General features: G+C 50.2%; 2 protein-coding genes across 9 annotated transcripts; one reads left to right on the forward strand and one right to left on the reverse strand.

The window, feature by feature from the left end:
* Positions 1–212: 212 nt before the first annotated feature.
* MYL6 (myosin light chain 6) lies at positions 213–3,437 on the forward strand. 2 transcript variants are annotated; one of them, XM_047865814.1, is made up of 7 exons: positions 214–340; positions 593–620; positions 1,487–1,630; positions 1,859–2,032; positions 2,121–2,198; positions 2,494–2,538; positions 3,241–3,437. In XM_047865814.1, the coding sequence occupies exons 1-6, from the start codon at positions 338–340 to the stop codon at positions 2,520–2,522; spliced, it is 456 nt and encodes a 151-aa protein (XP_047721770.1). In that variant the 5' UTR covers positions 214–337; the 3' UTR covers positions 2,523–2,538; positions 3,241–3,437. The 2 variants fall into 2 exon arrangements, with proteins under 2 accessions (XP_047721771.1, XP_047721770.1); XM_047865815.1 differs by lacking the exon at positions 2,494–2,538 and having other exon boundaries at positions 213–340.
* A 1,369-nt stretch (positions 3,438–4,806) lies between these two features.
* On the reverse strand, positions 4,807–24,977 carry SMARCC2 (SWI/SNF related, matrix associated, actin dependent regulator of chromatin subfamily c member 2). Of its 7 annotated transcripts, none has more exons than XM_047865802.1 (30): positions 24,820–24,977; positions 22,616–22,735; positions 21,421–21,506; positions 20,871–20,952; positions 20,677–20,769; positions 20,006–20,075; positions 19,706–19,775; positions 18,942–19,017; positions 18,507–18,638; positions 18,292–18,407; positions 17,788–17,912; positions 16,687–16,746; positions 16,528–16,565; positions 16,112–16,242; positions 15,772–15,843; positions 13,282–13,395; positions 12,647–12,800; positions 11,868–11,960; positions 11,515–11,631; positions 11,360–11,422; positions 10,760–11,018; positions 10,364–10,525; positions 10,037–10,101; positions 9,698–9,833; positions 9,449–9,615; positions 8,897–9,031; positions 6,898–7,279; positions 6,520–6,603; positions 6,175–6,240; positions 4,807–5,623 (listed from the first exon to the last, which is right to left on the reverse strand). In XM_047865802.1, exons 1-30 carry the CDS (start codon positions 24,928–24,930, stop codon positions 5,547–5,549), a joined length of 3,456 nt encoding a protein of 1,151 aa, XP_047721758.1. In that variant the 5' UTR covers positions 24,931–24,977; the 3' UTR covers positions 4,807–5,546. The 7 variants fall into 7 exon arrangements, with proteins under 7 accessions (XP_047721758.1, XP_047721757.1, XP_047721754.1 ...); XM_047865801.1 differs by having other exon boundaries at positions 11,515–11,634; XM_047865798.1 differs by having other exon boundaries at positions 6,175–6,603.
* Positions 24,978–25,199: the final 222 nt, after the last annotated feature.

Below are 25,199 nucleotides of genomic sequence, written 5' to 3' on the forward strand. Positions count from 1 at the left end.
TGCTTTCTTCAGAGGTGGGGAGGGAAGGGAGGGTTCTCCTCTCCCCAATCCGATATCCTCTGATCTTCCTGCTGCAAGGAGGAGCAGATTCCTTGTGCCCTACCCGATCCACTTCTGCAGTTTCTTCCCCTCAGGTAGGGCTATTCTAGAGGAAGCAGCAGCGGGCCCCGCCCACCTCATTACTAATGTAGCAGTATTATCTGCATAAGGCCAGACCAGGACTCTTATTGGCCGGATCAGCTGAGGGTGACGTCATTGGAACGTACGAAGACTAGGGTTGGGCCGGGAGCCGGAGCCATTACTGCAGGAAAAGGTCCCGCAGAGCAGAGCAGTCAAGATGGTGGGGCCCGGGGCCTGGAAGGATGAGCGGGATGTGGGGCAAGAGGCGGGAAGTCGGGGGTAGGGGCTTGCAAAGGGAACCTGAGGGCTTGGAAGGTCGGAGGTGGGGTTGGAAAGTTTGGGGGCCTGTCCTGCCGGGAAGTGAGTGAGTCCCCAGCATGGAACAGGAGTTAGTGGTTCAGTTTGTGGGACTGGGATAGAAGCTTGGGGGTTTGGAGTTCAGATGCTGACCGCTCCCCTCTTCTCTGAGCAGTGTGACTTCACCGAGGATCAAACTGCAGGTAGGTAATCTCTGACCCCTACTGAGGTCATGCTTAGGGATTGGGACCCCCGCCTCTAGCACCTATCCCATAACCCCACCTGTCATCTCTTCAGTACCCGCAGGGAAGTACTTCCTGGATTCCCTTCTCTTTCTGGATCCTCCATTTTCTTTTCTCACTCTTTCTTCCTCCCTCCCCTTGCACTCTAGATTCGAGCCCCAAGCCCCGGGTGAGTTTTAGGTGGTGTGGGTGTGTGAAACAACTTGGTCACCTAATGCCTGCTGTGTGTGGAGTTTGGGGAGGGTGTATTAAATTGCCTGCACTCCTCTGTCCCTTAATCAGCTTCTGCCTCTTTTCTCCTCCTGTGATAACTCCCCTCCCCCAGCTTGGATTTGTGAAGATTGTAAAAAGCAGTGACCTGGAATTTTGTGAAACTGGGGACGGGGAATTTGCCGAGGATACTTCATAGTTGTATCCTCCGAATGTCTCTTTCTGTACAGTAGGGGTGGGAAGTGGCAGGCTGGGATGACCCCTGTCCCAGGCTGCTGCTCCCACTTCCTTATAAGGACAGGACCCAGACAGGGCGGTGGCAAATTCCTGCCCTGAGTAGAGTTGTGAGGAGGCTGGGCAGGCTTGCTGTAGGCAGAGGGGGCGTGTAAATGGATGTTACCACTCTGCCAAGGCGGGGGAAGAAGGCTGTGTCATTATGTGGGACACCTGAGTTGGGAGACAGGGACATTAGATCCCTCTTAGCGGACTTCAGTGTACAGTGGTATAAATATCTGGTTTCCTCAGCATGATCAATGTTCACTGGGCAGAAGGGGATGTCAGGGAGGTTTTGGGTTAACCCCCACATGCCCAGTGCTGATGTGTATCTGAATCTTCAGAGTTCAAGGAAGCCTTCCAGTTGTTTGACCGAACAGGGGATGGCAAGATCCTGTACAGCCAATGCGGGGACGTAATGAGGGCCCTGGGCCAGAACCCCACCAACGCCGAGGTGCTCAAGGTCCTGGGGAATCCCAAGAGTGATGGTGAGGGTCTTCAAGAACAATTTCTCAGTGTGGTAATGGGCCTACAGTTCTTCAGCTGAGAGCTTCCCTTTATCTTCGTAGGCCCAGAACTCAAGCAGGTTTGTCTCAACTAGCAAATCCCACTGATCTCTCCTGCCTTGTGTGGGAGCTGCCTGCTCACTTGTGATCCCTGTAGTCTCCTCAGTTCTGAGAACCTGTGTGACTTTCCTTCCACCTTCTTTATGGCAGAGATGAATGTGAAGGTGCTGGACTTTGAACACTTCCTGCCCATGCTGCAGACTGTGGCCAAGAACAAGGACCAGGGCACCTACGAGGACTATGTCGAAGGCCTTCGGGTGTTTGACAAGGAAGGGAATGGCACCGTCATGGGTGCTGAAATCCGGCATGTCCTTGTCACGCTGGGTAAGGCTCTGCCCTTGCTCTTTGAGCAGTGCTGCCTGATAACACACCTGCTACCCAGTTCCCAAAATGTTTTCCTTTCCCTCTGCAGGTGAGAAGATGACAGAGGAAGAAGTAGAGATGCTGGTGGCAGGACATGAGGACAGCAATGGTTGTATCAACTATGAAGGTGAGGGATGAATTGGGGCTCTTGTGGAGAAAGCAGTTGTGTAAGCAGGTCACGCCCAGTATTTGGGGCTTTCTCTATCCCTGGGCTCCAAAAAGAACGAGGGCAAGGGGCAGGGCCCAGCCCAGCCCAGGAGTGGGAGGCCACAGGGGTATGACAAGAAAGGAAGGGGTAATGTGTGAAGGGTGGGGAAAGAATGGGAAGTAAAATAAAGGGAATGTCTGTTCCCCCACCACCTGACCCCTTCACCCCATGTCTGTGTCTTGTCTTCACCATTAATGTCTCTTCCTTCCTGCAGCATTTGTGAGGCATATCCTGTCGGGGTGACGGGCCCATGGGGCGGGTACGGCTCCTCCCAGCCTCCCCTTCTCTAGTTGTCCTCCCTGGTGTTTTTCTTCCCAACCTTTGCTCTCTAGCCCCTGCCCTTCCCCTACTACCATCTGACTTCCTCCTAGCATGTTTCTGCATGGAGCTGACTGGGGAGGGGAGGGGTTCCTCAAAGAGGAAGACAGCCTGGGGGTGTGGTACCTCCTTTTCTCCTAAAATGGGCTCTGAGGTTTTGCTCATAGGGCCCAGGGTGCTGGTGTCTGGGAACTCACACCAGCCTGTCTCCGTCTTGCTTCAGGGTGATCCTTTGGCCCTGGTGCACAGGTGGTTGGCATAGGGGGGTTGGTTGCCTGCCCCATTGTGCTGCTATAGCTCAATAGTCTTTTCTTTTTCCTTCTGCTGGGCAGCTTGGAGGTACCCTAACCCATACCTCTGTCTTCTCCTGCCAATGGCTGACAGTAGCTGTAGGTGTAGATGAGAACTTTCCTGCCTCTGCTGTGTTCTTGCTGCTCGGGGAGAGGGTGGGGAAGCTAACAGCTGGTGGGAGGGAAGCTGGGGGCTGAGAGAACTGGGAAGACCCAAGGTGGCCTCTACAAACCCAAGGTTGGGTTCTGTGGGCACGTTCTTATGCTACCTTTGTGGTCTTGTGGTCTGCTGGCCCCTGGTGGACCCCTCCCCTTGCCCTACTCCCTGGCTCACCCCTCTCTTCTATCCACAGAGCTCGTCCGCATGGTGCTGAATGGCTGAGGATGTTCCTGGTGTGCCCAAGCCCCATACCTTCCCCTGTGTTGATACTGTGCATGTAGCTCTAAAGGCCTCCTAGGTCCTCTTGTCACAAGCACTTTTGCTAGCTTGTCTCTCTTGGATGTTATTTGCGTTCAGCATTCACCAAATAAACTTGCTCTGTGCCCCTAAGTGCGGTTCTGCTTTCCTTCCCAAGCAGGATGGAGGGGGAGAGAGGGTCAATAGACCAGGGGTTGGGAAAGCTGGGAAAGGGCTTGAAGGATCCATCTTTGTCATTGAAGAAATGCTGGCCCCATTCATTTATGCTACAAAGGCTACCCCTTGGGGGATTAAAGAAGCCATAAATCCCGGTAGGACCAAGACTGGCCACCCTCGTTCTATCCTATCCAGCTGAGTCCTCTCCTAGCCCTCCAGCTGGCTAAACCCAGCCTTTACCCTCCCAAGCACTGAAGTCCTTTTGTGGAGAAAGCCCAGGGAGTGTCTGAATGGAGCTAAAGCCAGGCCATATTAGCACAGCCTGAGCCTGTCCGTCACCTTGGCAGGGCTAGGGGCCAATAATAACAAGTCTGTGAGATGCCTGCCTTCTTCCCGCCTAATAAGGGAAGGAATGGAGCCATTACTTCTGAAAGGATAAGTATACAAAATCTCCAGGTTGTGAGGATGTCCTTCCAAGTCTCAAACAGCTATTTTTAGGGCAGGTGAGAGCCTCTGCCGAGCTCCCATACCAGTGCACAGACCTGACCGCTGTGCTGCTTTTAGCCTGTTGTGGAGAGAGGCCCAGTATCTGTGCCTGGCTTGCTCAGTGCCTCTCCAGCCCAGGTGCGAGCCCCTGGGAAGGACTCCTGGAAGACTCCCCCCCAGCCCAATCCCACTGCCTGACAGCCACAGGTAAGAGAACACAGAAGGCATTCACAAGATGGAACTGAAAGCAAATTAATTTATAAAAAAAAAAAAAAAAAAAAAAGAAAGAAAAAAGAAAAAGAAAACAAAAGAAAAGAAAAGAAAAAAATTTACAGAAAACTTTTGAACAGAAGAAAGGTGTGAAGACGCAGAGGAAGAGAAACACGGGACGTGAGGAACAAAGCTTGGTGGGAGGGACCGGGAAGGAACTGGTGGCGAGCCTGGAGTCCCATCTGCCTTCACATCAAGGATGTGGAAGGGAGAGACGGTAGGGGAGGCAGTGGAATCCAGGGAGCAGAGCCTAGCTGCAAGCTGGCAGTAGGCACTACCCTAGGTCGGGCACCCCTCCACTGTCCCTAAATCCCAGGGAACCCCTAGCTACCAGTCAAGGTTCTGATGGTACTGGGGGAAGAGGGAAGAGGTTAGAGGGGTGACCCACCAAGTCATAAGGAGGTGCTTAAGTGCTTTTTGAAAAATTCAGGTTAACAACTCCCCATCCTCTCTAGCTCCCTTCTCCATGTCTTCTAGGAGCCCAGCGACAGGGCCCAGGGAGGAGGAAGAACAGTGCCCTTTCTTCCTCTATTACCTACCACAGGAATCCCCAAAATATGTTTCCCCACCAAATACACATACGCTGACATCAACTACGCAGGTGACTTTTAAAAACACAAAACTGACATTCAGAGGGAAAGGGGTCATTGGCTGAGCTGGGGTGGCCTAGAACAGCAACACTGAGGAAGCAGCAGGAGAGATTAGTAGGAATAAACTGGGGATGGGGCGGCTGAGGGGGGTGGGGAATTGATTCGGTCACTAACGGGGGGGCTGGAAGAGACAGATTCGGCACCCTATTCTATCCCCAGAGCTCTCCCAGAACCTTAAATCCCCCTTTCCTGTCACCTCCCTCCTCCAAAAAATGTAAAAGTTGGGTGGGGTGGTTTTTTTTTGTTTGTTTTGTTTTGTTTTGAGTGGGTGGAGGAAGCTGCAATGTGGCTTTTTTATCTCTCTACTTCCTTTAAAGGGCTTAATTTTGTTTTATCCATAAAAAATGCAGTAGCTTTGAGGGGGGTGCACCCTTAGAAGTGGTTAATTAGAACCTTGTAGAAACACTTTTCCCCAGCCCTTTCTTCAAGGGCAGCATCCCCATCCTATCCTCTCTCCCAGAAATTAGAAACATCTTTTAAACAGAAGTCCTTGAATAATCCAATATAAAAATGCATGCCCCTGACAGGCATGGCGGGGGCTTTGGAGGGGCAGGAGGAGCTTTCCTTACGTAGTGATGAACTCTCCAGGCTGGGGAAGGGTCCCAGTGGTGGGGAGAGGGCTGTTCCTGGAACCTTGATCTCCATTGGGGGTGAGGGAGAGAGATGTCTGGCTGGCTCCTCACTGTGGAGGTGGCACAGGGGTGACTGTGCCTGGGCTTGGGGCCGTGGGGTCTGGAGGCAGGGGGGTACCTGGGTCTGTGGAGAAAAGGAAGACGAATCAGCTAGGGTGAGCAGGAGAGGGATCCAGACCCAGGCCACCACAGACAAACAGAACTGGGCATGGCATGCAATGGGTGGGTAGGTGACTGAGGTACCCACAATGTACAACTTCATTTCCCAACACCCTCTCCCACCTCATACTGGGAAAACTGAAATACCCCAAATCTTCCTGCCCCCAAGGAAACTCTCTAAATGGGGCATTCGAACGTGATGGGAACAAGCAAAGGGGATGCCAATCATCATGCAAACAGGTAGCTGTTTTTCAAGTTTACAACTGAGATGCTGTGCCTTAGGACTCCTCCGTGACCCACCAGTGAAAGGCCCCAACGTCATCCCAGAGGTGGCAGCTGCCAGGGTGGGGACTGGTGGAGGACAGCCAGAGAGGCCCTTCCCCCTGTATTCTAATTTACCAGAGCGTTCAAAAAGGATTGTGGAGTTCTCGTGCCTAAGCCCTTCCCCCTACCTGCCCCCCATCCCTCCATGTAACCCCTCTCCCTCACCCTTCTCCCCTCCAGGACCCTTCTCACCTGGCAGTGGGCTGGCACTGGGCAGGAGGTTGCCCTGAACAGCTGCCACAATGGCAGGGCTCTGGGCTGCGGCGGATCCGAGCCCCGGCCCGAGAGGCAAGGAAGATGGCATGGTGGTGGTCGCCGGCAGGTTAGGATGTAGAGGGTTCGCCATGGACACAGGCAGGTTAGGTGGGGGAAGAGTGCCCGGGGCAAACGGGAGATGGTGGTGATGCCCATGCAGGTTAGGAGGAGGGGGCAGGTTAATACTGATGGAGTCAGCTAGACTACCAAATGGGATGATGGATGGAGCGGGAGGAGGAGGAGGAGGCGGCATGCCAAAAGGCAAACCCAAAGGAGCATTACCCGCCACGCCTGGGTGCCCGCTGCCTGGCACTGCCCCTGGCATCATTGAGGGAGGAGTTTGTTGGTTGGGGAACGGTGAGGGGCCTGGAAACACAGAGGAGAGACCAAGGAGGTTAGAGGCATAAAACCTCCCTTACCAACTCACTGTCCCAGCAAGGATAACCTAGCCACTCCTCAGCACCACTTTTCCTGATACGAGAATAAGTGATAAATCCCTGGAATAAAATTCCAAAGCTCTGGGTCTGGGGCAGGATTGCTGTTGTCTCAAGGATATAACAGAGGTGAGAGAGAACCCATCTGCAGAAATTTCCAGTCCTGTCACAGATCCCTTTTGAGGGAGCCCTCTAGTCAGCAAGGGTTCCAGAACCCAGAACTTACCATGGGGTCCAGGGGGGGGTACCCCTGGCGGAACCGCCCCAGGCTGGGGGGCTCCAGCTGGCTGCTGCTGCTGCGGCCCTGCCGTTGACCCTGTGGGCCCAATCTGTTCAGAGGGGCCCATGCTTCCAGGAGGGGCCCCGCTGCCAGCAGGAGCAGGGGCCACAGAGGCCGGAGCCATGGCCAAGCTGTGAACTGCGGGTGGCCCAGCAGTGCCCGCAGGTGGGATAGGCTGGGAGCCTGGGGGCAGGGCTGGTGGTGGCTGCTGCTGCTGTTGGTGCATTTGTTGGAAGTGCTGCTGCCGGGCCCTCATCTCTGCGTACTTCAGCTGCTCCATGTGGAAGGCTTGTCTGTCGGCCAGGAGCTGCTGCCTCTGATACTCCAGCTGCCAGTGCCAATTGAGTACCGTTACCCACATTCACAAGATCACAAAGGCAAACACCTTGCCCCCTGCTTTGTCTTCTGACAAATCCAGCCTCTCATTCTGGCAGTTCCCCACATCACATGTAAATCTTGTGCTTGGGCTTGCCCTGCCCTCCCCTGTCCTCCCCTTAAGAATTCCCATGACCATGTCTTCTGGCTGCCCACATGGCTTCTCACTGCAGTGGAGTTAATCTAGTGGGGACCCTTACTCATTTCAGCTTCGAAGCTTTGAATCTGACATTATGTTCATTTGGAAAATGCTTCCAATTCCTCTTGTCAACTTGCGTTTTCTTCCCCCAAAATTGGCTAAAACACTTGCCATTTTTAGGAAGCCATCCCAGATCAACTCATTAGCCTCTGAGGTTTGCCTTTATTTTGTTATATCTCAGGACTTATATAGGTGATTTAGAATCTTTTAATTTGAATTTGTCAGATACTTTAAGCATTCACTTTTTGATGCCTCTGTATTGAATATTGGATATCTCCAATTAAACTGCAGGTTCTCTGAGGTTAGGATCCCTGTTTTCTATTTCTTTTTATATGGTCTCAAAAACAAAATGGTTTGGGGTGCCTGACCGGCACAGTTGGTTAAGCGTCCGACTCTTGATGTCAGCTCAGGTGATGATCTCACATTTGTGAGTTCAAACCCCACATCAGGCTCTGCGCTGATGGTGCAGAGCCTGCTTGGGATTCTGTCTCTGCTTCTCTCCGCCCTTCCCCTGTCTGTATGCGCTCTCTCTCTCTCTCTCAAAATAAATAAAATTTTTTAAAAAATGGTTTAATACATTGTCCATCCCATCCCCCTTCCAAGTTTACCTCCTGGATCTGAAGCCCCCTCCCTCTCATCATCCCTTAAACCTGCTCACTCACTCAACGATATTCACACTCTACAATGGGTAAAACACTGGTCGAGGACCTAGAAATGAGGCAATCAAAAAAATAACTAGATGGTTAAGCGTCCAACTCTTGATTTTGGCTCAGGTCATGAGCTCTGCAATGGGGTTAGAGCTGGGCATGGAGCCTGCTTAAAATTCTCTCTCCCTTTCCCTCTGTCCCTTCCCTGCTTGTGTCTTGCTCTCTCTTTCTTGCTCCCAATAAATAAATAACTAAATTTAAAAAACAAAAAAACCAGGGGGTGCCTGGGCTGGGCAGCTCAGTTGGCTGGGTGTCCCACTCTTGATTTCAGCTCAGGTCATGATCCCAGTGCCCAGGGAACAAGCCCCGAGTCAGGCTCCACGCTTAAGCCTGCTTAAGACTCTCACTCACTCTCTCCCTCTTTCTCTCTCTCTCTGCCCCTCTCCCTTGTTCATGCTCTCTAAAATTAAAAAAAGTAAAAAACAAAAACAACTAAGATCTCTGCCCCATGATGCTAACATTCTATGGGACCTCAGGCTCTAAGCTTCACCTGTGGGTCACTTGTCCTTAACTGCCTGGAGTTAAATCCTCCTGCTCCTCTGCTGTGAAGCCCTGTTACTCTCAGGCTTTCTGCACTGTTGCTCACCCCCATCCTAAACCAAGGTATAGCTCAGAGGCAAGGTGTGGCCCCAGGTTCCACTGGCCAGCAGGGGATGCTACTCACTGCCTCTCGCTCCCGGTCCATGATCGTCTCCAACTCTTCAAAGTGCCGGAGTTTGATCTCCAACTTTTTCATCTGGGTCTCCACCAGCAGGGCAACCAGCGATTTGATCTTCCTCTCCTCCACGGCGGCCAGGTGCTAGGGAAGGCAGGGAGGGCAGCACATGAGTGGGAGGGCCCCGCAGGAGACATGCCAGGGAGAGCGTGGCAAGGTGGAGGCTGGCAGGTTTTAAGAAAGAACTTGCTGTGGTCACAACCCACAGAGTAGCAAAGCATTCATATTCTTAAAAGAATATGAAAGAAAAAAAAAAAAGAGAGTGAGTAGCAAAGGATAAGACAAAATCAAATAATTAGAGGGTAAAAACAGGCCTAATGCTAAAAAGCTTCAAGAAGCTTAGAAAAGAGATGACCAACTCTCCCTCTCAGGATCAAAATGAGAAGAAAACAGACCAGGATCATGGAAGTGAGGAGCACAGAAAGATTTCCTCCAGATGAAGGGAGATCAGAGAAGGGGGCAGCTCCGTCCCTGGGGGTCTTCTGGGTCTCTGGCCCTCACCTTGGCCTTCACAGCGGCGGCAGCCAGGGCAGCAGCAGCGGCGGTGGAGAGATTGCCCTCGCCAATGTCCCGCTCCACTTTCGTCTTCCTCTCCCCCTCTGACTCCACCACTTCCTTCAGCACCTCCTCCTGCCCCTCCTTTGGTTCCTTCTCCTTGTCGGGGTCGACTGCATCAGAAAAAAGGTGGGGTCAGCCCTACAGCCCCACTTTTCCTTCCTGGACCCCCAACCACCATGCTGGGAAGCTCACCTATTGGGTCCCCATCGCTCTTCTCTGACTCCTTCTCGCTGTCACCTTGTTTCCCTTTCTCTTCATCCTTCTTGGGAACCTCGCTGGTTTTCTCTTTCGCTTCTTCCTCGACAGCCCCAACTCCTTCTCGGGGCTCCTGAAGTCCCAGTGAAAGAAAAGTAGACAATATCAGGGTAGCTGCTACTCACACAAAGGGTCCAGACTGGGAAATGAATTTTCACCCCGCACTTTGGAGGTACCTGGACTCCAGACAACAGCCCCACCTAAGCCCAGCACCCCCTTCCCCACCGTGCCACCCCAGCACCTCCACCCTCCCAGCCCAGCTCATTGACACTATACCTTGGGCTCCTTCTTCTCCTCTGTGGCCTGGCCCTCTGCCCGTGCCTCATCAGTCCCGCTCTCCTCTAGGCCCGTGGGAAGAGGAAATGGGAAATGTCTGATACAGAGACCGTCTCTGGGACACTTTTCCAAAAGCCCCCTCTCCTACCCAAAATCTTAGTGACAGGACTGGCAGGGAGCCACAGTCCCTAAGATGGAGTCCTGGGGAAAATAAAAACCCTGCCAATTGTCCCCATTCGACAACTCGAAGCAGGGACAGCACAAGGATATGAGGTGGCTCTGGGTCTTCGTGACAGGGGAGAACTCTGGGAACTTTCCAGGTCTTACCGATCCGCTCAGGCTCATCAGAGGTGGTTCCGGCGATACCACTGCTTTCCAGACCGAAGGCTGGGTCCGCCTTGCCTGTCACTTTGGCGGCTTCCTCCACTTTCCGAACGTGGGCCTCCACCAAGGCTGTGGGTACTTCTTCCTTCATTTTGGAGAACTCTTCTGCAAGATCCAGAGAGGACAAGGCTGGGGCAGGGGCAGGCAGGCAGTTCTAACTGTCCCTACGAAAGCGGCCTCACAAACCCATCTCTTCATCTAGACCAGCACGGAACTAGACAGGTGCCTGAGCTGACGCCAGCAGCAGACAACGCCAGCAAGGCAGCCAAACTGGAGGGGCTTTCAAGGTCTGAGTAACCAGCCCTTCAAACCAAAGAGGCCAGGACCCCTCCACATTACCTAGGGCCGACTTCGCAGCAGCAGAGGCGACTCGAGGATCGACGACAGAGGCCAGGAAGGCAACAGTGCTCATAACAGGGTTGCCTGACTGACTGAAGGGGATAGGCTGGTAGGCCAGGGGGCCCAGGGAGGCCTCTGAGTCCTCCAGGTACGGGTCTTCAATGGGAAGACGAAGAAAATGCAAGATGCACTCATCCTGCGTGCGGCTTCCCACGTGTTCTGACACTTTGTTCCAGTCATCTTTGTACATTTCCAGTGCCTGGTGGTAGTGGTGGAGACACAACTTCCTTACTTAGCCACTTTCCTTGAAGGTCAACTCCCCCCATCCTACTAAGGGTAGCGGGCTTCAAAGATCTCTGTGTTGTGGTGTTTGTGGAGTCTGCTGGGTCCCAGGGGAATCTCCAAGTAGCACTAAGAAAGGATATGGAGTTAATGAAATGGCCCAAATGCCTGGCCTGGAGCTGTTCCCTGGGGCAGGTGCAGCAGGCAGCGGGGAGGAGACACACTGGGGACAAGATCACGCTCTCTGCACTCACAGGTGCAGCTGGCACCCTGGCCACTTCTGTTTTCATAGAACTCTCCTTTCCTTGCCCAAATTACCTCTAAGAGTAGCAGGGTCTCCTGTTCCGTCCACTCTCGAGTGGCACTGGCTGCAGCTTTACTCTGCAGGAGAAACACGCAGGTCAGAGAGAGGAGGCCATGACTTCCAGAGAGTGAAGGTGCTCCACCCCTGAAGTCAGCCCACACCCCCGTACCTTGGAGGGGACGTTCTTCTTTGTGTACATGTCTGTGCGCAGCCCGAAGTTCTGCATGTCTGTTGGTTTCTCTTTGCCTTTGTCAGGGAAGTTGAGCATTTGCTGGGAAGCAGAGGTCTGCTATTTGTGGAGGGAAAAGAAAGAGGTGAGTACAAGTGACCGCAGGAGCTAGGGGCAGACAGAGAGAGAAAACAGACAGAAGGAGTTTCCTTCCCAAAGCCAGGGACACCCCTGAGTGGGACTTCCTCCCTCACTGCTGTAGCTCCTCTGCTCTCATGTCTCTTCTTCCCCGAGCAGGGGCCCCCCAATAAAGGGGCAAATAAGAAGCCCAGCGGGGTCTACACCCCACCTACCAGCTCTGGCTTGCCCTTAGCCGTCTCTGGCACCAGGTCATCCAGCTCTTTGCCCTTTCGCCCAGCCTTGGTATCAGCATCAACCTGGCGGCCCTGGGAGACAGAGCTTGGCGTCATGGAAGCTGGGCAGGAAATGACCAGGCCAAGGCCCTGGAGGCCTCAAGACCAAATGCTGGGCGGCCCGCAAGCTCTGGGGGCACTCATGCCACTGTTCCATGTTCCCTTAATGATTAATTAGATCTGTAGTTGGCATGATACCCATTTATATTCACAAATATCTTTACAGGTTCCCTTAGGAGCTGGACAATTTAGGTTCTAATCCTAGATTTGGTACTCTGTGATCTTGGGCAAGCCACATATTCTGTCTTCTCTTAATTTTTGTAATGTATGAAATGGAAGTGGAAAAAAATGGAAGTGATCATAATTATGAGGCAAAAACGGAAAAAAAAAATGTTGGAAACATGACAAAGTTAAAAAATTTCATGCAACTTCATTTTCAGCCATCTTTCTCTATCTCTTCTGTGCCCTACCCTGGCCTGTCTGCTCCTCAAGAACAAGGAGCATCTCTTCTCCCTCAGCAAGTCCTCACAGTCTTAGGTACAGAGGCTGAGAGAGGGTGCTAAACACACGGGCTGATTCCTGTGGCCCTTTGCATCCCATGGAAAAGGAAGAAGCCTCAAAACACTCCTGAACCATTACCCTAAAAAACCAGAAAAAGAAAAGTCCAAAGAAGCCCAGTTTTTCCCAACCCGACCCTGCCCCACAGCCCCTCACCCTACCTGCGGTGTCTTGGGCTGCAGAGGCACCAGCCCTGACGGCGTGTCTGCTAAGACATGGAAGTGAGAGGTGGGCGGAGGCCCCATCGGGGTTGGTCGACTCTCAGCATCCACCTGGTAGTTAATAAGACCCCACTGTTCTAGGAAGGCATGGACCCTGGGAGGAGAGAGGTGGAGACAGGGTCACATGGGACAGCCAGAAAAGGGCAGAAGTGGGGCGTAACACTCCCTCTCCTCAGCCCTCTTCTCTGCTCATTCTGCTCCCTGGGAGATCCCATCTCCTCCCACACCCTAAATGCCAGTGACCCCCAGGTCTACCTACATATCCAGTGGAGACCTCTCTCCGTAACCACTCACCTACTAGACTTCTTCTCCTGGATAGCCAGTAAAATCAAAGCAGGATCCTTCAACTACAGACGTACTCCTTCTCCTTTTTCCCACATGCCAGGGAATGCCACTGCCATTCCCTCAAGTCACGTGTGCCCTGAATATGAACTCTGCCTTTCTCTAGAGGTGTTTTTGTTTTTTTTTTTTCCTTCTTATTCCCCTATGCTCCTTGCTGGCAGCCCCCCTTCTGCCAAGAGACATCTGTGGGCAGACATCCTTATGTACCCCCTTCCCCTCAGCTGCAGACCCACCTCATGATGGCACAGACGTCACCCGCCAGGTTCCTGCGGCAGGCAGTGGAGGTAAGATACTCTTGGGGGTTCAGCCGGTAAGTGTCAATCATGAAATTTCGATAAGCCAGGTAGCTTCGGAGAGAGACAGAAAGATGAACAAGAGGAAGAAAAAATAAGTCCATTGAGGACTGAAGGGTAGGAAAAGTGATAAAAGGGCTGACGATCCCTCCTGTGCGACAAAGAGGAAAGAGCAGATCATTTGCCTCGGCAAACACTGAGGGTTTACTAGATGCGAGGGCTTCAAACACTGCTACGTTTTCCTTGATGGGGGGTTTTTAGCGAAATGAATTATCTCCTTGGCTGTAGTTAGGGGAGTTTTATCCAGGCTTTAAACAAGTAATAAAAACAGAAGAAAGGTGCCTTTATTTCCAAAGACAGGTGTTAAGGGGAGGTCTATCCATGCCTCCAACTAGTCAACATGATGTGGTATAAAGAATATATGTTTCGGGGCGCCTGGGTGGCGCAGTCGGTTAAGCGTCCGACTTCATCCAGGTCACGATCTCACGGTCCATGAGTTCGAGCCCCGTGTCAGGCTCTGGGCTGATGGCTCAGAGCCTGGAGCCTGTTTCCGATTCTGTGTCTCCCTCTCTCTCTGCCCCTCCCCCGTTCATGCTCTGTCTCTCTCTGTCCCAAAAATAAATAAACGTTGAAAAAAAAATTTAAAAAAAAAAAAAAAAAAAAAAGAATATATGTTTTTGTTTTTTAATTAAGCTCTACACTCAATTGAACTCACAATCCAGGGATCAAGAGTCATAGAGCCTGTGACTCTGATCTTGGGGTCATGAGCTCAAGCCCCACATTGGGTGTAGAGCTCACTAAAAAAATAAAATAAAATAAAAGAATAAAAAATAATATATGTTTTGAAGGTGGAAAGATCTAAGTTCAAATCCCAGTTCTACCTGGCCTTGGGCAAGTTACTTAAGTTTTTTGAACCTCAGTCTCCTAATCTGTAAAGTGGAGTATCTGCTGAAGAATAGAAACGTCTACAGACATCTAGTACAGTGCCTGGCACATTTCAGGAGTTCAGTAAATGGTAGCTATTATGTGGTGTGCCATAAAGTTTGAGAACATGAGCCAGTATAAAGGATTCAGATCCTGGTTTTTCTACTTACTGGCTGTGTGATCTTAATCAAGTGACTTAACCTCTTTGTACCTCAGTTTCCTAATCAGTTAACTGGAGAGGATAATAGGACCTACCTCTAAAGGTAATGTGAAGATTAGTCAATGCATGTAAGACACATAGGATAGTGTCTGGGAGATAAACTTTCAATAGAAACAGGCAATTATCACTATTTACTATCTTACATCAAGACCGCAAAGTGTAGAACAGTTCTAAATCCAACCCTGCCTACAGACTATGTTGAACTCATGTGACTGGGTCACCACTGCCTTTTCCTTTGGAGAAAGCAAGGCTTCGTCCTATACTGCTTTCCCCGGGAAGAGGAGAGAACCACAGGCTACAGGGAAAGAAACACAGTGGGAAGGCAAGATGGCCCCAAAGAGGGGAAGCTAAGGAACATCTGAGAAGCAGGCTCGTTCAGTTCTTAGGGGGATCAAAGCTTTCTCACCCTTCTCATTGTGGTATTTCTCCTGGAGCACCTCTAACCATAGAAGATTGTCAAGACTCATCCAAAGCCAAACAGGTTTAGCCTGAGGCAACACCTTGAAGAAGATAGAGACTTCCAAGCCCCAAGCCTGCACTTTACATAACACTCTCCAGAGAGCCCTCTCCATCCCTTAATTCAAAGGCTTGGAACTTCAGAGCTCTTCCTCTTGTTTCTCTATTAAAACCTACTCTTAGAGACCAGCCTGGTAATAGTCACTTACATTTTAGTCAAAGCTATTATTTATGCTATTTGCATTTTATTATTTATTTATTTATTTATTTATTTATTTATTTATTTATTTTTATTGAAATGTTTTATTTATTTTTGAGAGAGAGAGAGACAGAGTATGAGCTGGGCAGGGGCAGAGAGAGAGGGAGGCAGAATCCACAAAGCAGACTCCAGACTCTGAGCCGTCAGCACAGAGCCTGATGTGGGGCCTGAACCTGTGAACCACGAGATCATGACCTGAGCCGAAGTCAGATGCCCAACCGACTGAGCCACCCAGGCGCCCCAGTATTTGCATTTTAGACATCTTAGTAACTATGGATTGGAAGGCTCTGTATTCTGTTGAAAGAAATGGAGGCATCAGAGCAGGTACCCATTTTGTACAGAAAACCATGCTTAATACTGCCCCCAGGCAAATCCCAGAGAGCATGCTACTGAGGCCACAGTGCTGGGCTAGGGCTTCCTGTGGGCGGAGATCGTGTCTTTGTAAGAGTACCATAGTGCCTGGCTCATAGAAGAAGCTCAAAAAATATTTGCCAAACTGGATGGTGCCAGATCAGGAATGCTGATCAGGGACAGGAGGGAGAAAGAGAATCATGAGCTGAGATGCCCTTACATTTCTGGAGTCTTGGACTTGTTCTTGCCGTTAAAGAACTCAGGGAGAGCCCTCCGCTCAATGGCATGAACACTGTAAGAGAAAACGGAATCGATTAAGAAGACACTGGTGGAGATGAGAGCCCCAAAGAGAGGTAAACACTAGAAGGGAGGGAGGGAGAACACAGTTCTTCGTTCCTTGAGGAGAACTTCCCACAGGGCTGTAAGACTCAAAGAGACCAGGAGCTCCCCTAAAACTGAAATATACCCCAGTCTGTCTGGCTAATGAAAAAATAACTTATTTGGAGACAGGAAGAGAAGGCAAGGAAATAGGGAGGCATGAGAAGATGGAGAAAAGATACCTATTATAGTCAAACCAGGCAGCATAGCTGGGAATAATGATGTGGTGGGTCTGTTCAGTCACATTGTCCTCATGCAGGTCCGGGTTCTTCGTCTGCTCTCCCTTGTTCCCCGTACTGTTTTCATCCTCATCCTACAAGTATAGAGGCTGCTAGCCACACAGCATTCCCATTTTGCCCCTGGCGACCCTCTGCTTCTCCCACACCCCAGGAACGTGGGCACTGAGGATGGGTATGCGAATGAAGAATATAGGCCCAGAACTTGGAAAGGGTCAGAGTTTTGAGTTTTGAACAATAGCTAGAACTAGTCTAAGGTGGGAAAACTTGGGGCGATGGAAAGTTCTGAGTATCAGGAACTTTATAAGCACAAATCAGAATCCCATAGAGAGGTAGAGAAGGCTTCTCTAAACTGGCTGCACCTTGCCCGTGGTCTCCATGCTTTCATCCTCCTGTTCATCTGAAAGAGAGAGGCAGTAAAATAGAAGGTTGGAGTCTCCTGTGGGGCAGGAGAATCCTACTTTCTGAAAAGCCGCGGCAGGCTAGGGGAAGGTGACAGCTGCGCCCCCTCTCCTTCTTACCCAGGTCAGTCATGGTGCCTCCTTTGACTGGGGCTGACTCGGAATCCTTCTTAGTGTTTACTGCCAGGAAAGAGAGTCATTTTACAAGACAGATTCTGCCCAAATCAAGCCCTTACCTCTCCACCTTTAACAAGTCTTAGAGATCTCGCTTTCTCCAAATACTTCTGTCCATCTAATCCCAAAAAGCAGTAACTGCCTCCAGGCACAGTCATTGTAGGGCTTGAATCTCACCCGCCACTTTCCCTCCTTCCCCCACCCAAAATTCACTTAACTGTTTACCTATAAGGAAGCATCTTTTACTCTATGGACGTGCATAAATCATTTCTGTCTTTGACAGGTCTCCTTATCTCCATCTATGTGTCTGTAAATTCTTAATGGACAGAGTCTGACCAAATCACTCTGTAGAGGAATGGTAGGATCTTCAACATTTTTTAAAGCAGAGGACTTGCCTTAACTGAATCCATACCCAATAGCTCAGGAAAAAAACATGAATACAGAAGAGAGCTGCTGTGATTGATGAGGGGGTGGAAGCCAGAACTCCTCTCTCTCAGTACCCCCACCCCCACCCCCACCCCTGAAATACACTCCTGGATATTATTTGAGCTTGTCTATGGAATACAGATCATATTCCACATTTACAACTGTACAACTCTTTAGCACCACAGAGCAATGATCTCCAAGGTGGGGTTCTCACATAGGATACAAAACATGGTCCACTGGAATACAGGCAAAGAATAGTAGAACTTCTCTTTACATTTGTTTTTTAATCTTATCTTTAACATTTTCCCATTTTTAGGTAATGTTTGCATGTATTTAATAGTGTTTCTAAAGTAATGGAATAACAGTAGATATGTACAATTTATACTTGAATACTTTACTGGTGGGGGTACATGATCAAAAACAGTTTGGAGACAACTACTGTCAGGCGTAAAGCACAGTCCACAACTCAGATATGGATATGATGTCAGAGGACTGTCGGTGGTGATGAAAATAATTTTAATAACAGCTAAACTGAAGGGAGAGTTCCTTAAGACCTGGAGCTGGGCCTGGGAAATCAGCCCTCTCCAAAGGTGGGTCCCAGGGGTTTGTTGTGGCCCATACCTGTTTTAGGCAATGTCACCTCCTCTACATTGGGGACTGGTGAAGGCTCATCCATGTCCTTTGTTAGGTCTTCTTGCTCCTCCTCTCTGTGGCCACGCTTTGACTTGGTGTAAGGTGTTGAGGGACTGGGAAGGGAAGGGAGTGAAAGAGAATCCAGTCATCTTTGGACAAAGAGTCCCTGGGAGTTGAGGTTCAAGGGGAGCAAAGCAAGAGAGAATCCCAAAGACGGAACTGAGCATACCCAGAAACCCATCACTATAGAGTACCGGGAAGTACAAAGGCTTTGCACTTGAAGATTTAGCTCTCTTTGAGTCTACTAGTGGCTGCAACCAGAATAACAACCAGGCAGCTAAAGAAGACCTCATTGTCCCTCTCAGGACATGGACAGGAATATGGCCTACCCAGGTCAGGGCCAGGTGGTTATGGGAAGGAATCTGTCCTCCCTTCCTTCAACATGGTGTGGAGAGAATGGTGAAGGTGGGGACAGGGTAGGGGATGCCATACCCTTTCTTAGCATTTTTCTTCTTAGCTTCTGGGGTTGGTGAAGGAGAGGGAGAGCGCTTCCTCTTCTTATAGTTCCCCCCTTTCTTGTCCCGTCGGTCTGAATCTGGGCTGTTCACCTGCAGGTTGCAGAATTGGAGCAAATGTCAGCCAACAAGCCCCACTGAAGACTTATTCCAAGATTAAGGGATCAAGGAAAAAAGAAGAGGAATTTTAACCTCATCTGTCAGTGTCTTGGCTGAAATCTTCTTTCGGCGGGAGACAGGGCTTTTGTCATCATTCACCTCGTAGTCTTCCTCATTCATCCATTCATTGAAAGTGTCTGTGTCCAGAATCCACTTTGCATGAACCTGAAGTACAAAGACAGACAGTGCTGGAAAGAAGCCTGAAAGCCACAGCTCTGTCTGGGGACCCCGAACAGAAAAGCTGAAAGGTACAGGAGCCTGTGCTTCATCTCCAAATGGTGGTCTGGTCCTGGTATGAACCACTTTTTTTTTTTTTTTTTAAGAATTTATTTTTAAGTAGTCTCTACACCTAACATGGGGCTTGAACTTAGAATCCCGAGATCAAGAGTCACACAGTCTACCAACTGAGCCAGCCAAGCACTCTCTGGGATACTTTTTGGGGTACTTTAGGGGACAAGAAATGCTCACCTTCCTAGGTTTCTCAGGAGTTGGAGCATCTTCCACAGATGCTTCAATTTCACTGGCTGGGATCCAAGTGTCGTAACTGCCATAGGAAATTGGTGAAGTCAGATCAATGGGATGGAGTTGTGGAAAAGTAAAGTGCAAATCTTTTACCTTTCTCATTTGCAAAAAAAGTATTGGGTTGTTAGGTTATTTTTTGGTATGATTATTTTTCCAATTGATATTGGGATTCTTTTCATTATAAAATAATAAAAACAATTTCAGAAATAAAAAAAGAAAGAAAAGAGTCCCTTCAACACAACTGTTCAGTATATATTTTTCCCAGTAAATTTTTTCTGTACCATTTTGTTTTTACGTAACTGCAATGTCACTAGTGTTATTTTACAATCCTACTTTTTAGCATTTAATATTTACCTACAAATTATCCATGTTATTTCTATCAGTTCAATGGCTGCATAATAGTCCACTGAGTAGATAAACAAATTGCTGCAACATTTTCCCATTGTTAGACATTTAGATTGTTTCTAACATTTACTTATCATAAATTATACTGGAAGAGCCGTTTCACACATAAAGCCCCAATCTTTTTAGCCTAAGCCTCATTTAATAAATCCAAACCTCTCCCAAGACAAAATTCTCATAATAGATAGAAGAACAAATTAACAGACCTAAACATAACCCCAAAAGAGAGCCTGCTTGCTTTGCTAGATGTTCTAGGGCTTCTCAGTCTGGCTCTCATACTTAAACCTGCCCTAAGACCCTGTCCTCACCTGTCAGGATAGTAGCCCCAGTGCAGAAGAACCTGCTTATCCCTCTTCATGACTGGTCGTACCCATTCCTCTGGGGGTAAAAACAGAACAAGGAGAGATGTAAGCTAAAGGGGTATACAGAAAATAACAGTACACAATTTGTGTTGCAGCCAGGGACCTGGAAATAGGGATATAAGGCAGTAGGAGGGCTCAGAGTTGAAAGGAAAGAGGAGGTGCCAAGGCACTGTGCGGGGGCTGAGCAGTGCCCCCACTGCTAGTCTAAGCCATTCACTGCAGTGGCCAAGAAAACCCAGGTCTCACCTTCTTCCAGGTTCCCTGGGACAGGATACACAACATGGGAGGCATTGCTCTTATCCTCAGTGACTGTTCCCTGCATGGCACAAGAAAAAGTAGGTAAATATGGTGCCCTCCGAATTACTCATGGGTATAAATAAACCAAAATAAGATTTAACCACAGACCTGCCTTCCTAATCATATTCTGCTCAAAATGATATTAAAGTTGGCTTGCCTTTTTTAAGCACACAACAGCTGAGAGGCAGAAGGAAATGGCTGGGATTGTGCTAATAACGAAGAAAAGCAAAGAACAAAAAGTTGCTGCAGATAATCCTCTGAATAGATAATCTACACATGGGAAATGTAAAGTTGACTATATGTCCCCAGCAGTGATATCTGCTTGTTATTATAGAGTTCCAGAGTAAAGGTTTCATTCCTCTGAAATCAGGCAATCTCTGGCTTTCCGTACCCCCAGGCCAATGCAGCCGCTAGGAACAGTGATCTAAACCTGTCAAGACTGGGAGGTGGGAGAAGCAAACAGAGAAAAAGCAGCTCAAGGCTTTAAGCCTAGTCTTTTCCCAAGTAGGCAGAGGCACCTCTGCAGTAGAAAACATGTCACCTGAGGGCTGCTTATTGTATCGAAACGATCAGGAAGACAGTCATGGAGTTTCCAAAGCTCGCCTGACCCACCCACTCACCTGGTGTCTCTTGATAATGTCCTTTAATTTCCCTAGCAGTTTGGGTTCAATTTCTGGGCACAGAAAAATGTTAGGTCGAGACAGGCAGTTATTCTGTGGGGAGAAGAAAGAGATGGGATGGGATCATGGGAAAGGCGTGATTTGGATTTTCACTGAGGGAAAGGAGATGGACAAGGGAGGTTCTTGACTATTACCTGCACCAAGGATTTCTCAATGGTCATGAACATTTCCACGTTGCGGTCCATGCGTGATGGATTCTGGAAATCGTAACGCCGCCTTGAAAAGAGGCAATAACTTATAGTGAGTGTTATAGATCAGGTCTGAGGATGAGGTTAGGGTATATGACTTTTCAGCATGGGAAATCAGAAAGCAGTTTTGTTCACAACAGTTGCCAAAATGGCCTGGAATCTGGGGTTCACTAAGCTCGACTCCATGAATCATTTGTACTTAGTCCAAAAGGACAAAGAAAAGCTTGAGATGCCAACCTAAGAATCCCCTTTCCTCTACAACACACACATTGATGCACACACACATACACATATACATACTCACTTGCTCTTAGACACTATTTTGGCTCTGATTCTCAGCCATTTTTCTGACCTAGCAAGTCACACCTTCTGACCTAGCAAAGTAAGAGACTCGCAAGAAGGTCTACCTACGTTCTCCCATCCCAGAAAGACCCCAGGAAATCATAAAGGGGGAGTCCCTCTAAATGTAAGAAGCACAGAGAAGAAGGCATCTCACCATCCCTGGTCACTCTTGAATTTGTAGGCAGCTGCAAGTATGTGGCACAGGGAGCCTCCTGCTTTGAAATCTAGGAAACATTTGATCTACAAAATTGAAATAGGAAAAAAGTATGTGAGAGTTACATCCTAGATTCTCTTATTAACAATCCTTTCACAAAGTCCCATGCAAAACTAATCTCTCTCTCCAAGCTGGACTTCTTTAACCCTTATGCCACCGTATCTTGTGGCCTGGAAGAAGGGGGAGAAAGAAACTAGTATTCACAAAGCCCCACCTTGTGCCACGTACTTACTGGTTACCTCATCACCCATTACAGAACCCCTACAAGGTAGAGATATTAATCCCATCTAGAGATGAAGGGCTAGATACTCAAAAGGTTTAAATGACTTGCCCAAGATCACAGAGCACCAAGTGGCAGAGCCAGGATTTGAACACAAGCCTGTGCAAATCCAAATCTCATCCAAATCCCTTTTAACCATGCCATAAGAGGGGGCACCTGGGTGGCTCAGTCGGTTAAGCGTCCGACATCAGCTCAGGTCAGGATCTCACAGTTTGTGAGTTTCAGCCCCGACGTCGGGCTCTGTGCTGACGGCTCGGAGCCTGGAGCATGCTTCGGATTCTGTGTCTCCCTCTCTCTCTCTCTCTCTGCCCCTCCTCAGCTTGCGCTCTCTCTCTCAAAAATAAGTCAACATTAACCATGCCACGAGAGTTTCACGTATGAGCTCAGACACGCTGAGATAACCTACTGCACAAAGTATTTGTTTTTTAAGATTTTATTTTTAGGGGTGCCTGTGTGGCTCAGTCGGTGAAGTGTCCGACTCCTGATCTCAGCTCAGGTCTTGATCTCAGGGTCATGAGTTCAACCCCTGTGTTGGGCTCCATGCTAGGCGTGGAGCCTACATACATACATACATAAATATCAAGACTTTATTTTTAAGTAATCTCTACACCCAACGTGGGGCTTAAAGCTACAACCCCCACATGCTCCAACGACTGAGCCACCCAGGCGTGCCTTGTTGCACAAAGTATCACTAAGACAAAGAGAGTGGTAAACTGGGGACTAAGGCAAGCCAGTAATGCCCTGACCAGGGATAGGGATGATAGGAAATTACTCAAATCTCAAAAAGTATAAAACTTACAAAACCCCCACAACTCCCTCTCCAGTTTGGAGGATTCCCCATGCATTCGCACTCACCGGCAGTTTAGTGAGTGGTGCATTGCTGACATGTTTGCCAAAAACTTCTTCCTGAAACTGTAGCAGCTGTACAACCAGGCTAGACAAGGACTTGTTGGTGGGTGGTTCAGCTTGTATATACTAAGAAGACAGAGGGAAAGGTAAGAAAAGGAGACTCCAGATGAATTGTCCATTATCTCCCTTATTTCTTCCCAGGGAGCTCTAGAAACATCTGGGGTAGAAAAAATAGGCTCTTCTTCCTCCACATGTCTAGTTTCTATAAAGAAAATGGCAGAAGGAAAGCCTTCTAAGCCCCTCACCAGAAGTTGACATTCTGCTGCCCCCAGCCCAACCTGCCAGCATTGGAGGCCACGGAGACTTCCTATTCTTTCTCAGCTACACCCTGAAATTGGAGTTGAAGGACCCTGATTTCTAGATAACAACACTGAAGGTGGTAAAATTCTGAAGGTTCCTTAAGATCAGGCAATGGAAGCAACACCTTTGAGGCTCTAAGCAAGACAACAGTGTATTTCTTGGGGTAACTCTGTGGAAGGCCAAGACTCCCCCCTAAAACGCAGCTTAATACGAAAGGTGCAAGGAAGTGAGGCAAGGCAAACAGACTGAGAGCTGAGTTTGTGCATTCTGCTTCTACTAGGAACTGGGCACAAAAGTCTTCGTAGGCTCTCCTAGATGGCAAGGACCAGCCTGGTGAGAAAGAGCAAGAAAACATCTATCCTTTCGGGGGAAACTGTATCTGAGACAAGCAACCCTGGGCCTTCTTACACATTTCCATATTATGCTACCTAGTATCCTAGCCTTCTGTTCTAATTTAAATCTGAGCCAACAGGCTAACTTTCTCTTTACCTTCTGACCCCTGTTTCCTCAACCCTAATCAGAGAGAAAAGTGCTCTTCTCAGTGGGAGATGTAAAGAGAGCCTTGAAGGAAAAGGTAACTGACAAAGAGCTAAGAACTTGAAAGCTGAATTTGAAAGCTCACAGGCTGTCAATCCCCCCAGGGCCAGAGACTAAGCCCCTAGACTGATCTCCCTTCCAAAAAGGTCAAAGGAAGAGGCTGGGGAACCAGAGCCTCATGCTGGGGTACAGGCAAAAGCCACAGACCCAGCAGCTGTTTGTCAGGATTCTGACACTCAGAGAGACCTCTGAGATAGGGCCATAAGCAGGATCAGAGGGGCGTTCTCCTAAACAACCCATCACACGTCTGACAGGCTGCAAAGCTGGGCAGGAAGAACTGAGGAGCTGAAGGAAAACCAGAAACAGAACCTCTAACTGGGAATAGTGAAAAGGAAGAGGCAGACTATCTCCACAGAAAAACCCTATGTATAGATGTTCCTTTAAATGAGGCCTAAAGACAAAGACACCACCAGGAAGAGGTTTGACAGAAAAGTCAGGTAAGGCTTTTTGAACCCTTTGTTCACTACCTTATTATCTCCAGTTCCGAGCCGGGGGGCCAGAGATATAAAGCTGTCCTAGCCTCTGAACCCCAAACCAAAGGCAGTGCAAGGCCAGGTGGCCCGGTGACTTCATTGTGAAGCTGAGGAATGGTTTAAGAGGTCGCTGCCCAGGAACTGCTATACCCCTGCCTCCCAAGAGGTTTCCTTGCCCCTTGGATGAAAGTGGGGGACAAGCGGTAGAGACAGGTGGGCGGGGGGGTGCTTCTTAGGGCTGATGAGCAACCAAGGGCCTACTCTGTGGCTGTTTACCGTCCTGCTTTCATCATCTCTCCGAACATACACAAAGCACTAGGGAGGCCTCAGCCTACCGGTACCTGGCTCCGTGGGGGAGCTCTGGCGGGCACCGTGGCGGGCACGCTGGGGCGTGTGTGTGTGTGTAGGGGGGGGGGGGGGGACATCAGACACCCCGTCCACCCTCGGCTGCCTCTCCCGGAAAAGCCGGGAAGGCTCTGGCCCAGGAGAGGGTGGGCGGCTGGCACCGGGACCCGCCGGGGCAGTGGAGAAAAACAAGGGGCAGAGGGCGCAGCAGGGAGGGCGGGGGCTGGAATCCCAGGCTGCGGGGGGGGGGGGGGGGGGGGCGGCAAAAGAGGCTGGGGGGAGGGGCGCGGGGCGCGGGCGGGCGCGCAGGGGCTGCTCCGGAGGCCGCGGGGGAGGGGCCGCGGGCCGCCCGAGGGTGGGCAGGATCCGGGGGGAGCTGCGGGGCCTCGGTCCCTTTGTCCCGCCCCCGGCCCCCGCGCGGCCCTGCCCGCGTACCTTCTTGTAGTTCTTGCCGAGCCAGAGCCGCACGTTGTCGAACTGGGTCACGGTGTCCGCGGCCTCGTAGTACTTCACGTTGGGCCCGCCGTCCTTCTTCCGCACCGCCATCTTCTCGGGCTCGGGCCCCGCCGCCGCCGCCCGCCCCGCTCAGCTCAGCTCCCGCCTCCTCCACCTCCTCCTCCGCCCGCCTCCCGCCGCCTCCCGCCGCCGCGGCCGCCGCCTCCCGCCGCCTGGGCCGGCCCCGGCCGGCGCAGCGCCCCCTGCCGGCCGGTCGGGCACGACGACGGCCAAGCGCCGGGCGCGGGACCCACCCTGGCGGTCTCCCCGGCGGCGGCGGCGGCGGTGGCGGCGGAGGCGACGGGAGCGTTGGGGAGGCA

The sequence above is a fragment of the Prionailurus viverrinus genome, chromosome B4, assembly GCF_022837055.1.
Source record: "Prionailurus viverrinus isolate Anna chromosome B4, UM_Priviv_1.0, whole genome shotgun sequence".
In the NCBI taxonomy this organism is placed as follows: Eukaryota; Metazoa; Chordata; class Mammalia; order Carnivora; family Felidae; genus Prionailurus; species Prionailurus viverrinus.